Source organism: Aplidium turbinatum, chromosome 3 (assembly GCF_918807975.1).
Source record: "Aplidium turbinatum chromosome 3, kaAplTurb1.1, whole genome shotgun sequence".
Lineage (NCBI taxonomy): Eukaryota > Metazoa > Chordata > Ascidiacea > Aplousobranchia > Polyclinidae > Aplidium > Aplidium turbinatum.
In genome coordinates, this window is record NC_137474.1 from 44,423,739 (window position 1) to 44,442,793 (window position 19,055).

The following is a 19,055-nucleotide window of genomic DNA, read 5'->3' on the forward strand; positions in this document are numbered from 1 at the left end:
AAGACCCAGGCCAATCCACATCGAGACGGGGCGTCCAAAACTGATCCACCCAGTGACCGGGCGTCCAAGCCGACCAGAAACCGGACGCCTAAAAAAAGAACAAAACACTCCCGGGACAGGAGCGACAAAGTATACTCAAAGCGCTCCCGGAATTCGTCACCGGCCAGGTACCATCTCCCCTGCCATGTTTGCCGATCAACAGGCCTTCACAAGCCTGGATGTGACGCAAGAGAAAAGTTCCGGGAAATGTGTAGTGGAAGAGGAAGGGGAAGAGGAAGAGGCAGAACCCCCCCCCCCCCGCCCCAAACAACAGGAAGAGGAAGACCTCCCCCCACGAGCGACGATGGCTTTACCACCGTAGGCAAAGGAGGAAAACACAAACCCAAAACCCACGTGCGCAGCATCTTCTCGTCAGATACTGAATTGGATAAGCCCAGGTCCAACACAGAGTCCAAGACATCGACTCCAAAAGCACTCGCTCACACGCGGAGATCGGTTACCCAACTTGAATCTCCGAAGACGATGAATCCCAGAGATCACGACGCATCCCACGCCAGCTCCAAGGATGCGCCGATCTCAGTTGACAAAGACAACACGTCAACTGACTCGGAGTCCATTTCTTCGAGAGAGTCTCTGCGGGCTGGACTGCCCGGGACTTCTCCTCCCTATCGAAATGTCTTCAGTTCGATGGGCGAGCTTACGGACTCAGATGACGATCCAGCCATCCACACGACCTAGTCCAACTTCTTAAAATTTAACCTGCTGCTTTCTCTATCTATAATCATGTTCGCAGATACGGAGAGTGACGATTCGGACGCCGGACTGGGCAACCTCAAGGTTGGCTCAATGAACATCAACGGAATATCCAAGAAATTGCGAGATGTCAAAAACTTCTTTACATCTCACAGACTCTCTGTACTGGCAATACAAGAAACACACAGAATCCCCACCGATCAACTTGAGACGTGGGCTCAACATAACAATTACATAACATACACTAACATAGAACCTGATAGAGCCCACTTCTATGCAGGGACAATGTTCATCGTGAAGAAGGACATACACGATAGGTCCGAAATCACACACCACAACATATTACAAAATCGAATACATCACCTCAACATCAAATGTGGTAAAAATAACATAAACATATTCAATGCATACCTTCCGCAGAGCATCGGAGAGAGAAAGTCCTGTATTGAGCTACTCTCCGAGGCTATGCTGGAGTATGAACATGAACATGTGGTCTTACTTGGTGATTTTAACGTGATCCTTGACCCGTTGGACACTGCTAAGCCGCAAAACTTCAAAACTACACAAGATAAAACATCATTTAGAACACTCATACGTCATAACCAAGTGACAGACATATTCAGACAAGAACATCCATACAAAAAGCTGTTCACATACAAACACAAAGACCACAATAGAAAGACCAGAATAGATAGAATATACATAAATGAACATACACTTGAAAATTATCATAACATCAAACATGAATACTTCACATCATCAGACCACTGCACATTACCAATAATTCATCTCCAATATCAACGACACACCAAATGGGGTGAATATTCATACAAAATCAATAACAGCATATTAGAATATGCTCACGTCATAACAGAGCTCGAAACGGCTTGGGAAAACTGGACTATAAACGTACCACAAATAGAACCACCAGACATGCTTATAACCTGGGATCATGGCAAGAAAATGTTGAAAAATCGACTGATCGAACTCTCGCAAGATGTCGCACTCAAGCGTAGAGAAGATTACAATCAAGCGAAAAGTATGCTCCACACTCTGGACGCTCATCCAGACCACGTCATGGAAGATCGTCGCCCGGAATTCTTGGAGAAAATCAACAACTTCTACGATTATAAAGCAGTCGGATCGCAAATCAGATCCAGAACTATCCCAACTAGCAATGAAGAGCCATCTAAAAGCTTCTTCAAAACCGAGGAACAAAATTGTAAAAGTAGCTCTATCACTGAGATACACGATGCAAACAACACAACTCTCACCAAGAAAGAAGACATACTCAAAGAAGTTCACGGCTTCTACCACTCCCTATGGGGTGTAAAAGACAACATAAACTCTCAAGAACAAAACAACTACTTAAACATTCTTGGAGAGGCCAAAATTGAGGAAGACGCAGCTGAACAAGCGGAACAGCTGATCAGTCTAAAAGAAGTAAAAACCGCCATCGATTCTCTTAACAAGGATTCTGCACCTGGATCAGATGGTCTCGGCTCATTATTCTACCAAAAATGCTGGCACTTCCTGAAACACGACATTCTAGAGATGCTTACAAATTGCTACTTGAGAAAAACAATGACTCCCTCAATGAGAGAAGCAAAAGTGAAGTTAATCTTTAAAAAAGGTGAAAAAGAAAAGCTCAAAAATTGGAGACCGATCTCTCTGCTCAACACAGACTACAAGATCTTGAGCAAAATCCTCTCCAACAGACTCACACCCATGATCACAAACCTGATTTGTCCAAATCAGAAATGTGGGTTGCCAAACCGCAGAATAGAGCATGTCACAATGAATATACAAGCTGCCCTGGAAGCTTCTCAAACACAACACAGGGATTTGTACATCATGATACCTGAGTTTGAAAAAGCTTTCGATAGAGTTAGTCACTCCTTCCTCTATGGAATCTTGAAGAAACTCGGCGTAAAACCAATAATGATGAATTACCTGTCATTAGTGTACCACAAAACAAAAAGCAAGATAGAAATCAATGGAGCTTTAACAAAACGAATAAACGTTAAAAGGGGCATACGACAGGGTTGTCCCCTCAGCATGCTCTATTTCATAATCTGTGCCGACGTTCTCACCCGACGCATAGAGAAAAACCATCTGATCAATGGTTTTCGCTTTTCCAAGTTGACAATCAAAATCCAGCAATATGCGGACGACACCACATTCATCACAAGAGACATTCCATCTCTGAAAGAAATCAACAAAGAACTAGCCATCTACCAGACGATGTCCGGCCAGAAAGTGAACCAGGGAAAGACCCAGATCCTGGGGTTCAAACCTGACCTGGCCCAAAGAGCTCAGCAACTCTTTCTAGAAGCTGCGATCTTGAACAACGTCAAGATCCTGGGCATCTGGCTAGGCACAAACAAAACAGAACTCGACAAGATGAACTGGCAGACCGCCATCTAGAAAACACAGATGATCGCCAACATCCACAAACCAAGAAGACTCTCCCTCTATGGAAAGATCTCCATCATCAACACCCTCTTGGTACCCGTCACTCTGCATCTGAGCAGAGTCCTGATGCCAACACAACAACACATCAAAGAACTGAACAAAATCCTATTCGGCTTCCTCTGGCATCCTTCGCCAATTGAACAGCTCCAGAGAAGCAAGACATTTCCTCCTGTCAAAGATGGAGGCATCAACATGGTGGACATTAGGGTGGCTCGTTTTTGAACTTTTTTTTTAAATTCTCTCGGGGTAGTGGGGAAATGGTGCCAATGAGTGAGAAAACAATCATGACAAAATTTGAGCTTTGTAAAAAATTGTCTTCAGCCTCCTCATGGGGCCCAAAAATCGAAAAATGGGGTCAAAAACGCAATTTTTTTTTTTAAATATTTTTAGTTTGGGTAGATACAATATTGTTTAGATATATCTAAATAACCTATAAAAAAAAATTGAAGTCATTTGAACTATTCCTTCAGCTTCCTCACAGCTTCTGAAAATTTTCATTTTGCTGAAAATTTTGCATTTTTGTTTGTGGTTACATAACTACAAACTTCGTCAGTGACGTAAATTCAAATAAAAGACGTCACTTTTTCCTACCAAATTAACCCAATTTCATTAAAAAATGACGCAACAGCTCAGGGCAGGTCTATAAAGAGAAATACAATGACGTTTTATAGCTGGCAAAATGTCTAACGCAATTATGTATCATGTACCCACAAACAAAAATGCGAAAATTTTCAGCAAAATGAAAATTTTCAGAAGCTGTGAGGAAGCTGAAGGAATAGTTCAAATGACTCCAATTTTTTTTCTTAGGTTAATTAGATATATCTAAACAATATTGTATCTACCCAAACTAAAAATATTTAAAAAACAAATTGCGTTTTTGACCCCATTTTTCGATTTTTGGGCCCCATGAGGAGGCTAAAGACAATTTTTTACAAATCTCAAATTTTGTCATGATTGTTTTCTCACTCATTGGCACCATTTCCCCACTACCCCGAAAGAATTAAAAAAAAAAGTTCAAAAACGAGCCACCCTAGTGGACATCCAATCAAAATTTCAAACAAGCCGCATCGACAGAATTCGCCACCTCTTTTCACTAGAAGACGCCACCGAAATCTGGCACGAATGGGCCATGTTCAATTTGAGCTACAGAATGAGACACATTAATCCTCATCTGTTCTCCAACAGCATTCCGTATGCCCCAATTCCAAACGAAATGTATGCGGATATCTTCAAGTCCTTTTGCAAACTCAAAGGCTTGAAACACGACTGGGAAAATACTTCCTACAAAAACATCTATCTCAATCTCAAAACGCAATATGAAAAGAAAACTGACAAGATTGATCAAAATGGAAAGACGATTCTTTGGAACGAGATCCTCTTGAAAAACAAAGGAATCAAACTCCTCCTTCCACCTCACCTATCCTCCATGTCCTTTCGGATTGCACATGGAGGATACAAATGGGGAGATTTTAATAGATCAATACATTCCGACAAAATAACAAACTGCAAATTCTGCAGAAAACCAGAAGACAATGTGGCCCACGTCCTCATCAAGTGCTCCTTTGCGCTAGGAATATGGGAGCGCCTGAAACAACAATATCTTGACCTAACCAAAGAAGATATAGAAATAACAAAGGACATGATCCTCTACAATCAATTCCCTGACGGACAGAAGAACAACCCGATTCTTTTGACCATGATGAATGTCGCCAAGCACACCATCATCCAAAAGAAGATATCTCTGGACATAGGCGACACATATATACAGGACACAAAACGGTCCACCATTCAAGCCCTGTGGGTCATCATGACAAAAATAAAAAGACTAACACAAAAACATAACATTCCTTTGTCATCTGACATTTCTACTCCTTCTAAACCTCCTCCTACGGTCAGAAGAAAGAAGAACCAGTCGAGATCCACTCTTCAACCGCCCTCTCAGTCGTCCTCGGTGGTAGGGATGACTGATTGCAGCGGTGGGTCTCACTAGCACAGTACGGTCGTAGATCATCTTTGAAGAAGCTTAGACAGCCAAGGGCGTAACAACCCACCTTTAACCCGTCCCTCTCACTCATCTCCAACGGCCTGATGCCGGAAGAGTGATTGCAGCGGGAGATCTTTAACCGTCCCTCTCCGTTGTCCCACTCGCCCTGGGATGACAGGATTGCAGCGGCCCATTCAAAGACGACTCTGGAATCAGCAAAAGCTACCCTCCCTCTGGCCGCTCCTCTCTGGCATCTCCGCCAAATGAGGTGTCAGACTGCAGTGGCCCGTCTCCCACAAACAGGTGCCCTTCTTCAAGCGGGCCACAAGAAGATATACACACACACACACAAACAAACTCAAATAAAATTAAAATTAACTCTCTACCAAAACGCGCTAGTTCTCCATGCTTGACCCGCCTTTTCCTAGACTGCTCCAAAGATCAGCAAGAGGAAAGTCGAGACAGGCAGATCAGCTTGAGGCAGCCACTAACCAAACATTTACATCCACAAATTACCATCTAACGAGGTGGGTCCCTTCGGTCGTAGTGAGTCCCTCGCCTCCCTGGTAGGTATCTTCCATGTAAGTATGGTGTGCCTGCTGAGTGTTTGGGTGTGTGGATGGCTCCCGGAGCGGACGCACTAATGATGAGACAGGAAACAAATCCATTTCATATGGAAAATTTGTAAACCTGCAAGATGTAGTGGTATCCATCTTGAACTCTGAGCGTTGAGCGAAAAAAAAAAAAAAAAAAAAAGCTATTGATTTATTTTCTTAGTGATATTTTCCTACGGTTATGCTTCGACGTTTATTACTTTACTTCTGGCCTTTTCAACATCAAATTAGTTGGGCCATAAAACATATTTTTTTCATATTATGATGTAACCTGACTTGTAATATCGCCATGGTATTATGTGCATTTCTACATTACTCCTGTACGCAACGTTGGTATTTAGCATACTAACATATCGTAGATGTCGTTTTATTTGAATAGTTGCTCATAATACTCCCAGAGCTAAATATACTGCAAACGTGTTGCAGATAATCTATATCGCACCTTTAGAGGAATTCATCATTACGATTTTACATAATTCAAGAGTTTGCCGCAATAATCAGGAATGCTTTGTGTCTTATTCAAAGTATTCTTCATCTCATAAATTACAAAGTGCCATGCGACATCAAAATGACGTAAATAGCTGTAAAGTTTATAAGTTTTGCGCAAAGAAATTAGAATGAGCGAGGATACTTTGTTTTTCTGTCCGATATAAACTCATCTATATTTTTGTCTAAATAGGTTGAATGACAGTAATTTGGCATAATGTGACGGCTACAACCGATTACACAAATATGTGAAACGTATAATGATTTTTGGCAATGATGGGACCGCTTGAAGTACCTCTCATTCTTCATTGTAGGGACGCTATGAACTCATAACGAAAATCAATGACCTAGAATTCATTACACCGTGGTGCTGACAAAACACGTTATGTATGTAGCATGACAGGTGTTATATTATATTGTATCGACGCTCTACGAGATAAATATAAGTGAATATCCTTACAAGAATCTAAGGTACGATAAGGCGTTGTAAAATCAATAATCGAGCAATTTTGTTATGATTGTGGGAGTACAACATGCATCAAAAAGAATCAAATCAAAAATAAAGATGGGCTTCAGCATCTTCTAAAAAACAAGCGTATTTATTACTGTACTTTGGCAATGTCGTCGAACAAGGGTAGAGCACAGAAAAAGAAAAAATCGTAATGTTTCATTTGTAGTTTGTGCGATAGGCCACAATCAAAGTAAGCAACATATTGTTACAATAATGATCAAGCATGTTACGTTGATTCAATGTAAAAATGCATCGCCGAAACATCAGGGACAGACTTTCGGTAACAGAATAAAACTTGTTTATTCTATCTGGAAAGCAGCGAAATGTGGAAAGCAGTCGCAATTCTAAGGGCATTGTTCGAACACACACAAGATTGTAATTAACCCTATCTTAATACGACACGGGGTTAAATGAGGACGCCCCACTCTAGTAGTGAAATATTTCACAGAAGGAAATATACTAGAAATGTGAAATTTCTTGACTTTTAGCTTTTATTCTTTGCGAATTTTTTAAACCTAGCCTGGTCTTTTTTCTACTTTTCTGCCCTTCACAATAAGCATTTTGTCCCAGGTGGCTAGACATTTTAATGAAACTGCCTACATTACAGCAATTAATTGTCGTGGGAACTTTTTCTCCCGCTGTGTGATCCAATTATCCAATATATCGTTTTAGGACATTCGTTCTAATCCTACCCCGAGGCGTTGCTTCGCCGCAAAAGCGTAAAATAGGATTGTGGGGTTTTAAATGATCAAGCAGTCACGCCGAGAATACTGTTCCTGTTTGTCCAGCTGTTCTTCAAAGTTTTGTATGGCAGAAGATATTCCACTAATCTTCTTAGCAAGGTCATCTATCCGTTTGTCTAATCGTTCAACAGCATTTTTTTAGGACCTGAAACAAAAGGGACGGGATTAGTATCAGTTTTAGTTTCAGAATTTATGTCACCATACTGACCTTTGAGAACCTTTTGTTTTTCCTTGATTTGAGCCAAGCTGTTCAACACATCTGTCATCATGACTCTCAAATCTTCTTTACCTCCCATTGCAGTACCGTAATTAATAGTAGACTAGTTGAATAAAGATTTAATGGTAGTTTTAACACAGACTTCCTAGGCACTCATTTACCTTATTAAAAAAAAAATGAAAAAAAAATTGAACCGGAAACCGACTTATTATTAAAATGTTTTCCTGGCAAACTTAAGTTTATCGCTAAGAAACTAAGTATATAAACAAAATGAAGCAAAAAGAAGACCATAAGAGAGAAATTCGTGCGATTGATATCGAGATAACTATTTGCATTAACCGCACAACATCTCATGAATATCTTAAAAAATTAACCTATTTGCGCGTATATATGGCCGAATCATCAACGCAACATGATTCAGTCGCTTTATTACCGACGTTGATATTTATTTGCATCGACATTGTGTAGTAGGCTACTTATAAAATATTTACGCATTGGAGTCTGTTTGTTCCACTCAAATATGTACAAGCAATAAATGATAAGTCTTTCGGTTTTTGAGTTTGTCATAAAGGAACAAATTGCAGACTACGAGATGCTCGAAATTTACAAAGTTTGGAATGCCCAAAGCTTTAGCAATAAATTATAAGTTATACGTTATCTTAACATCAATAAACGATATTATTTATCATATGAATTTTACAATTTATATGTTTATATTATGATGCATTTGTGTGTTGTAGATTGATGAGCTCGTTGTTTCTGTCAATCCAATCAGTGATGAGTCTACTGCTTCTTTATTGAATGTAATCCCAAAGCTGAAGTTTTTGGATTTATACGCTTGCGGACTTAGCAACCATGCGGTCACTATGATTGCAAACAAGATTGAATCAATGGATAACCCGGTAATTATTGATTGGATATCACATGGTTTAGTGATTTAGTAATTATAAAAAGAATTTTGATTTGCTCGTAGCAGCATAGTCCAACTGCATGTTCTCATCCTTAACATTTCTCTTCAAATAATTACTTTGATCACTGAGTGCAGTTCCTAGGTTGCAGTTCCTAAGCCGAAGAAGCCCCCAGGGGACCCGAAGAGTTACCGTCCAATCTCACTGCTCTGCATCCCCTTCAAGATCCTCGAGAGACTCATCTACGCCCGTGTCGAACCAATAATAGATCCGCAGCTCCCCCGTGAACAAGCTGGTTTTCGACACGGACGATCAACCGTAGATCAGGTCACACTTATGACCCAAGACATTGAGGACAGCTTCTCGGCTAAGAAGAAGGCTGGCGCCGTGTTTGTTGATCTCACGGCTGCCTATGACACTGTATGGCATAGCGGCCTTACCTGCAAGTTACTCCGTCTGCTCCCTGACAGACACATGGTCCATATGATGATGGAACTTGTGCAAAACCGCAGTTTTACCCTCACAACCGGTAGCAGTCGTCGAAGCAGACTACGCCGACTTAAAAACGGCGTCCCACAGGGCTCAGTCTTGGCTCCTCTCCTGTTCAACATATACACCTACGACTTGCCCCCCACCATCTCCAGGAAATATGCTTACGCAGACGACCTGGCACTCCTGCACTCAGCAGGAAACTGGCAGTCAGTGGAGAGAAACCTCAGCCAAGACATGCAAACACTATCAGCATACCTCCAGAAATGGAAGCTACAGCTCAGCAAGTCAAAGACAGTGTCGGCGGCCTTCCACCTTAACAACCGGGAGGCACAGCGTGAGATAAACATCAAGATTGATGGGGAACGCCTTCCCTATTGTACCGAACCTACATACCTTGGCATAACCCTGGACAGGTCACTCACGTACCGCCGGCACTTGAAGTCACTGCGCAAAAAACTATCTACACGCGTCGCACTTTTGAGGCGATTGGCGGGTTCCGGCTGGGGAGCTGGTGCTAAAACTCTTCGTACAGCTACCCTAGCCCTTGTTCATTCCACCGCTGAGTACTGCGCGCCGGTCTGGTGTCGTAGTTCTCACACCCACCAGATTGATACCGCCATCAACGACGCACTGCGTACTGTGACTGGATGCCTGCATCCCACTCCAACGGACTGCCTACCCATCCTAGCAGGCATCCAACCCGCTGAGCTACGCCGTAAAGGAGCCACGATTTCTCTCGCTCGCCGCGCTTTGGACCCCGACCATCTCCTCCATGCAACACTCAAGAGACCACCACCTATAAAGCAGCGGTTGAAATCAAGACGCCCCTTTGTGCCTGCCCCACAACAACTCCTTAAGAACGCAAAAGAACTTGGTTTAAGTGCGGCACACTGGACGAACCACATGTGGAACACGGAGTGGCAAAATCACACCTCCACGCTCCGTGACTTCATACCCGACGCCGATCCCCGTCCACCAGGGATGTCCCTCGCAAGGCTTGCGTGGGTCAGGCTTAACCGCCTGCGAACTGGCGTCGGCCGCTTTCGTTCGGACATGCACAAGTGGGGCCTGGCTCCTTCACCAGAATGCGAGTGTGGTGCCACGGAACAGACCGCAGACCATATCATCCACCACTGCCTAATCCACCGGCCTCCACACGATGCGCATGGTCTGAGAATCCTGGACGACGAGACTGCTGAGTGGCTGAAGATTTCCTGCCCTCCAATCTAGCCTGGAAAGATCGCTCATACGCCATCATCATCATCATCACTGAGTAATACTAACAATTTTTTTTTAATTTCGTTCACTTTATATTTTATATTTATTATTTTTAATACAAAACTAAATAGTCATTTTTTGTGTTTCAATTAATTCTGATCGAAGCACAAACGAAGAAATATTTTGAATTAACCAAGATACTATTTAGTAGTAAGGTAAAAATTGCGTTTATCTGTTAATTTATTTTAAAACATTCAGTCAAGCAAAATGATCAAGAAGCTGGAGTTATTAAAAATTTGTAAATAAAATTTTAGTAAGTTAAAAATTAAAAAAGTAAAATTGAATATCACAAGTGAAACCGTTTTTCGTTTAAAGGAAAATGTAAAGTTAAAAATTCTCAAAATCAGACACGCAGGAAGTTTTCTGCGACTTTTGTTTGGTTAAAACAAAACGAAATAAAGACATACGAATTTATGTCGAAATAAAGCAAAATATTCCAAAACTTCGAAACAAAACTAAGGCTTTGAATCTTCAAAATTTCTTTAAAAGTATGTTAGATTAAGCAAAACTTTGAACAAGCTCACAAAATAGTAACAAAAGTGGCCACATACTGCGGACTTCAGGGTCACATTGCCAGGCATATAGCCTATGACAACACAATAATTGTATTTAGCATACAAAATGTGCAAAATCAAAGACTGATTGAGCACATGGCATTACGTGTGCTGTATGCATCTATGAAAGTTTATCAGGTAGCTGCAGAATTTGACGTTACTGCAATGAGGCTTGCGTCAGCTGTTGTAAATTACTTTAAGAAACTCGATGTTGACTAAAATTGGTTGAAGTCAGAATGTATTACAGACTTTCAGTAATAAGTGACGACCTTAATAAAGCGCGAGATTTTGTGGTTGAGTTTTTTGGAAATTATTTTCAAAGACAACATAACAGTTGCAGTGCTCCTCACAAGCCGTTAAAGGCATTGAAGATCACTTGAATATTCTGGTGCTAGGTCCAAAAATATGATACCATTTCTTGCTTTCTATCATCTCTTTTCGTAACTTTTTTGTTATCCATCTCCCACTTCTGTTGTTCTCCATTCTAGTATAACACGCCGGATAAGCTTTTGTTTCACTCGATGTGTACAAACGATTTTTGAAGTTTGAGACAAACTTAAAATCTTAATTTTTAACCTTAAACGTTTGCGTGAAGCTTTTGCTGTACCGACTCACAAATTCCTTTACTTACTATTCCACTAAGTCCAACATACTGTACAGTCGCCCTTGTTTTATGCGCTGTTTAGAATTTGTGTTTTTTGTTGGATTCTTGCGTTAAATTATAGTAAAACTATTTAAAAGTAAGAAAAAAGTGCATTAAGGGAATGTGAGAATTTGTGAATTCATTAAAGCCACGATCGAACGAAAATGGAAAACGCCATACTCCAGTTTCACCGAACTTCGCCAATCGAACCTCCTTCAAGATTGTATCACGATCTCCAGTGTGCCGTTTTAACCACATGGCCACGTCTCAAGACAATGAAGCTATTGTTAACGGTAGGCACTTTAGCATGCAGATATCCAATCCAACCACGAACCAATCAGATGTTACGTTGTCTGTCCAATTGTGACCATTCCAGCATTCAGCCAGTGAGTTGATTATTACTTTGAACTTTGTTCGGTAATAACAGAAGAAAAAAAAGCTATAGCAGTGGTGGGAATTAATCCCACGTCAATGCAATGACTACCACCGCCCTAATCCTCTGCGCCAAGTCAACCGATGGCAAACCGATGACTTAATTTAGCTAGAATTTTCATTTTTCCTTTGTTCTTCCTAAACGCAACCTTGATGACGTCATCAATAGCGTATCTTCTGATTGGTTAATGGTTCTTGGTTGGATTGGATATCTGCATGTTAAAGTGCCCACCATTGTTAACTGCAGTCTCATTCCGTTCAATGCGATGGAAGGTACCTGGTTTTTCCAAGTACGCAGTGACGCACGAATCCACAATGTCAATAATCTCTGCCGGAGGAACCTCAGTATACCAGGATTTTCCCTTGCAAGTGTTAAGCATCGCACTTACTTATATTCCTTGCAGGGAAATATATATAATAAGTAAGGGGATGTGAGGATTGGTAAAGTCATTTAGACCTTTGAAACTGTTTGATAATGATGCGTTTTGTGTCTATTCGATATGACTTGAATTTCGAAACAAAACGATACAAAATCATCCACTAAAAAAATTAGGTCAAAACAAAAACAAGATATGGAATTTTCCTCGATATACACTACACAATATTTCGAAATTTCGAAACATCTTTGGTCTAAAATTGTTATTGCGAACATACTCACCGCTGTCTTAGCTTAAAAGTAAGTCAAGTTATATAGTGAATGCTGAAGAAAACATTTTCCCAATCGGGGTACCATTTCCAATACAGTGGGATGCGGGGAGTTATTTCTCATATTCGTTTTTTCAAAAGTTCAGCTAGGATCATTGTTGCTGACAAAAATTTTCATACACGATTGTTTTTGTTACATCATTAAGGGCAATTTTTGTCATATCTTAGCGTATATGATATTTTGTGGTCTCAAATCCTTAGTCTGACACTCTTACATTGTTGGATTTGTGGTATCAACGCCAATACAAGTTTTGTTGATTGTCGATTGTAGTTTAGTAAGTGAATGTTGTGCATGGAATGGTTTTTGCCAATTTTTTCTGCTAAGCAAAGAGCAGTATAGGCCTATAGACCTATTAAGTTTCACACTGATTTCAAAAGCACTGTTCCTAACGCACAACAAGCAAACTTTCTTACTTTTCTCCACATTACATTACTGTAGATTTGAAAGTCAGGTAGAGAAGTTTACCATTTTTTAAAGTCTTTGATATGAAACGGTTGAGGTTTGTTCCAACAACCAGCTGAATTCGCAGTGAATGATTGTTTTTCAGATATGGCGTGCCACAAAATATTTTGAAAGATACCCTAAGCCTAAAAAGTTTGGGAACCACTGAGGTAGAATCTTGGAAATGTTGTATTTTCAGACATGAAGTAAGTCAGGTCGCCAACAAGTAATAATATTTCGTCAAACAAGTAAATGAAAAACCACTGACCTCTTGTACTTACTCACTTGATTGAACAAAAGTAACGCAATATATATCAACAAGGAAACGCAAGGCATGCAAATGAAAAACGTGGTACAGAACGCTTAAATGATTACAGGCGCAGTGCGGTGGAAATCAATTCCAACGTCTGTACCAGAAAACTCTGAATGTGATTATGTAGTGAGGCAGATCACAAGTTACATAACATCAACGTAAATTAAACGGCGATTATAACACCTCCCCGATAATTTTTATACACAAAGATAAAAAATTAACAGGACACCGAATTAACCCTTTGCTTTTCAACGTTTTTTTGGAAGTTAACTGCTCAAGGAGGGGCCGTTTTTGGATCAAATTCAATCAGCTGTTACGTGTTATCCGCTGGTGTTATTTCAACAAAAGTTGCACAGGTGTGAAAACAAATCATTTGTCTATAAGTTTGAAAAGTCATTATTTTAAAATTTTATAGGTTAAACTTGATATTTCAATTTTGGCAAAGGTTTCCAAAAACGACATTTTTGATTTAACTTGCCGCTATTTAATTACCGTGCTAATCCGATTTCATGCAAAGTTCTGAGTGACAAAGAGCTCGATCGACCGCACGAAGTGTGTGTGCGGTGTGCCGACTCATTGCATTGATAAAGATTTACGACTTGCGAGCAAATCTTATTGTAAGCTACTCACTGATTCTAAAATAGTTACAATCAGAGTAATTTTGTTACACGAATTTGAAAAAAAACAAAACTGCGTTTGTTGTCTTACATTTTTGTCCTAAACTAATGCATTCCGAAACTCATGGCTAGCTTCTAGTTTTATGGAACTAAATTTCTCATAAGTAACACCTTAGCCTGCTTGAATAGCTGTTTACATCTTCGTTTGTGTATTTTAGGTCTACAATTGAGTTTGTAGCATGAATATTTTTAGTAGAGAGAAGACAATTGAACAAATTGTTGAAAACTATCTGAAATTTCCAAGTTCAAATTAAGTGCTTTTGAAATTGTGGATTTGTGTCAAGTCGCATCACAAATATCATGCAGGCTACATCATAAGTCATTTCGCTTACGGGTGTTTATAAACATGACTCATAAATTACATCCACAAAAAATACAGCATTTACATCAACAAAGCTAAGTTCGAAGATCACTATTTATTGAAGATTGTGTCAATCAATTTGAAAATACATTTATAGTCCGCCAGCGTCGAAACAATGCAACAGCGAATTGAGGAACATGCGTAAACAAAGGAAAGGTGAAATAACCCACAGTCAGCAAATCTACATAAATTTAACGTTTGCAAATGTTGAATCAATGAAAAAGGACTGGATTGCTGACTGGGTCCTTATTGTTTGAACCACAAAAAATACGCGTAAAGGCGACAACATCAGCAAGGCAGCGATTATGTTTCTGGCTAAAAAAAATTAACTTTTGACTTCAAAGATAATAATGATAATAACGAAGCTTCAAAGTTTGTCGTAAAAAATATTGCAGAGATACAATAAACATAATTATTTTGTGCCAGATTGTGAGAAGACTTCCTAGATTCTTTCCAAACATTTGCATGATTGCAAATTATTTTCTATAACTTTATATTGCCAAAAAATGGCTTCATTGTTGAAACAACGTGGCTACAATTCTATAAAAAATTCTTAGGCCTACTACATTGAAGTAATGAAATTTTTTTTGTGATTTTGATGATGACATTTTACAATATCCGAGAAGTAAAAAATAATAATGATGAATTATTTTACAAAACCGTGGTTAGCAAGCACTTCACAAAAAATTTGTTGGGAGAAAATTTACTATTACATGTAAAACGTTTGTAAAAGAAAATTGTCGGTTTACGTATTTATAATGTTTATTGCGCTATTATGGAATTATAAACTGCCTGTATTGTCTACCTTTGTGGTTGCCGGCCAGCTTAGAGCAGCAAGCAAACTACGCGTTTATGGTATTTGCATCGTGTTATGATTCTCGAAAATTTCCCACAAGGTCGTTATTTTTATCGTGATATTTTTTGCCTCTTCTGTCCTAAACTTGAAGTCATTGTGCAGCACAATCCACATCAGTTTTTAGACTCAGTCTTCATTGAAAATCTTTTGTGTGGTGCATCATTTCAGGTAGTGTCTTCCCCTAAGCTGTTACACTAACCGCCCAGAATCAAGTCGAGCAAATTCTGCTTTCGGGATCCTTGCCGTTATTTACGGTATTTTTTGTTGATAAGTTTAGGCAGCATTTTTCCAAGATAAATGAAGACATCGGTATTGTTCGTCACTTAGATTTAGTTTTCTCAGCATTGTTTATTCATTCTTTGATCCACTAGTTTGTTCCACTTTTGGTATGATCGGATCGTTTATAAATGGCGAGTCTTCACAATAGCCGGCCGCTTATAATGTACATTGGTGCAACGTATTCAGATGTTGAATCAATGATCAAGAAAGCTGATTTGTTGTTTGTCTTATGTGACGCCTAACTTTATGCCTCGTCTACATTACAAAATATTTCGTAATGTAGATGAGGCATTATCATCTTTATTTTACGCTCTTTGGAACAACACACAGTGAAACAAAAATGCAGGACATAACAACAAGTAGGCGACATAAAGCAGGGAAGGGACGCCATCGAGTTAGCTGCTACGTGTAAATGGAGCCTATCATCATAATTTTGAGTGTATCTCACAATTACTGTTTGCAAAAACGCTATTTCTCCGGCTTCTCCCAAAAGCATTTGCAGCGATACATTTCCTCAATTGCAAGTTTTGTCAATGAGAGCATTTCCGTAGAACGTTTATTTCGAAACCAGGTTTTCGTGCCTTCTCCCAAGAGAAGATTTCTTATTGTAACGTTTTTTATTCGTCAATGAATATTATCTGCTTGAAACGACTGTTTTGAATAGTTTGTGGCCCACATAAATAGCCTATTATTTTGATCGTGGATTGCTATTCTTCTTTGTAGAGCTGCTGATAACGCAAAAAACGCTTGCTATTATTGTTTCTAATTAACAGCTTTGTGGTCACTGACTTTTCGTTTGTAGCATAAGAAATAAAGCGCTTTGTATTATTGAGGTCAAACCGGGGTCAAACCAAACAAAGGAAAACAAGAAGATGTTTCTCTCTGCTCGCGCATATCGATGCATGAAGCAATTATGAGCTTATGGCTTGTTATCGCAATGTAATCCATTTCACGCTTTGCTGGAAGTTAGCTAGAAATAGCAAAAATTCACCAAAATCTTGAATTTACAAGAAAACTACACAACTTTTAGCATCAAATTTAATACCATCATATCCGCCTGGCAATTTTAGGAAAAGTCAAGAAAAACCAAGTGCATGGCGTTACTGTGCTTTAAATAATCAACGGAAATATGAGGGGGGCCAAATCTGGCCTTCCTTTGAGGAGCAAAGTGTTAAACAATACAACTCAAACTCGGAAACGAGCCGGAGATCTGCGACGACGGCTCGACCTTCATGTTTGTGTGGCCCGAATTCTGGTAAAGTAGGTGTCTCGTCCGAATCCGGTCGAGCTGAGGAGGAGACAGCGGAAGAGTCGACCATTGGTGCAGGAGATTCTCCCGGCTCCTGCTTTTCCGATGATGCATAGCGAGGTTGTAGTTGATCCATATGACGCCTCCATGTCGGACCATGTGGCAATAAACGTACCAGGAAGATTCGGCTGCCCTGTCGCTTAATTACCTCGGCTGGAACCCAACAAGGGTCCTGGCTCCGTCGTGGAGTAAAGGATAGCGCATAGCAGGGGTCTCCTGGTTTTAAATGTCGTTTCGTACCTTCGGAGGCGTCCGTGTTGCGAGTGTTTTGTCTGGGTACCACTTGAGACAATGTGGGGAGAAACGTGTCGATCTTGGTTCGAATCTGACGATTGTTGAGTAATTGGCTTGGAGAGTAGCCACTCGGAGTGGATGTCCGTCAATACTGCTGTAAGAATTCCAAGACTGCCTGCTTCGGGGGTAGGGAAGATTTGTGAAGTGCTTGCTTGAACGTACATATGAGGTGCTCCGCCGCTCCATTGGTTTCCGGATGGTAAGGGGCATTCGTGATGTGCACCATACCCCTCTCCTTACAAAAAGTTTGGAATTCTGCTGATTTAAAAGTAGTAGCATTATCGGTAACTATAGTATGGGGATAGCCGAAATGAGCAAAATCTTCTTCTAGCAGGTTGATAGTAGTTGTTGATGATAAGAAAGCGGTAGCATGAATACATGGGTATTTAGAAAAAGCATCAATGCTGAGTAAACAATGGTAACCTATGAATTCTAACGCATGATCTATGTGTAAGCGACTCCACGGTGATTCTGGAACCGTCCATGATTGGACCTGGGATTTAGCTTGCGGTTGGTACTCGCCACAGTTACTACACTTGTGACAAAGTTCCGTTATGTCTCGATTGCTGTTTAGCCAGTAAACGGATGTTCTTGCCAACTGCTTCATTCTCTCAATGCGAAAGGTCCTTGACCACTCTGAAACCGTAAAGTAGACATCCGTAACAAGTAGAAAGAGAGTCTGCATACTTACGAAACGGTTCGACCGGGTCTTGGGGAGAAGACTTGGCCCTACTCCTTCATGAATAAAACGCATTACTGTGGAAATAGGATCTTTAGAAGATTCTGTACGTAGTGGGGCAGCATTTGGGGTCTGGACCTGCAAATCCAAAGCATCGATAGCGCAGACGATGTCAATGTTATCGCACTTTCCTTTTCATCGAAGACTTTATCCCTCCTGCTGGTAAGCGACTCAAAACATCAGCGTTTTGATGATCCTTCGTCTTCCTGTACTCAATAGTGTAGGTAAATTGCGACAAAAAGAGTGCCCAACAAGCCAAACGATTTGCTACTAAAGAGGGTGTCGATTTGGTCAGGCCAAAAAGACTAAGCAATGATTTATGATCAGTGATTAAAATGAAAGATCTACCAAAAAGATATTGATAAAATTTCTTTAGAGCAAAAATTATCGACAAAGCCTCTTTTTGAATTTGTCTATAGTTTCTCTGAGAGGCCGTTAATATCTTTGAAACGTTTGCTATCGGCCGTTCTATGCCACCTGAGTAGTGAGAGAGGATGGATAGGAGCCCCAAACAGTTTCCGGTGGCGTTAGAGAGCAGTATATGACGTTTTGTTTTCCGGTGGGTTTGCGGTGGCGCTGGAGAGTAGGATATGACGTTTTTCCCGTCGGTTTTCGGTTTGATCAAATTTTATAGGGGATTTTTTTAAGGGGAATTTTTATGAATAATTATATAGTTTAATTCACAAGGTAGATTTAAACGATCTGTCTTAGCCTGATGCTGCGAGTTTGCTGTGGCAATAGTAAGTTGCACTAGCTTTCGGAACACAGTTTCCTAGTCATGTGCTATGATGAATATTCCTGTATTCATGTAAAAGTATGATAATGTTTAGTTTAAAGTACCTCTTCAATACTTAATTAATTATGTTTGTTTTACTTGCGATTTAATGTGACTTATTGTTAGATTAGTTAGTGGTTTATAGTTTGTAGTTCAAATACATGTTTTTAATTTTTTCACAGATAAAGCAATAAAACAATCTTTTTTTCATATAA

General features: G+C 40.1%; 1 protein-coding gene across 2 annotated transcripts in view; it reads left to right on the forward strand.

The window, feature by feature from the left end:
* Positions 1–19,055, forward strand: part of LOC145767615 (uncharacterized) — a 111,553-nt gene that overhangs the window by 73,853 nt on the left and 18,645 nt on the right. For both annotated transcript variants that reach the window (XM_082579468.1, XM_082579467.1), the window contains exon 3: positions 8,524–8,685. In XM_082579468.1, the coding sequence (XP_082435594.1) occupies positions 8,524–8,685 (162 nt within the window). The remainder of the gene's footprint in view (positions 1–8,523; positions 8,686–19,055) is intronic.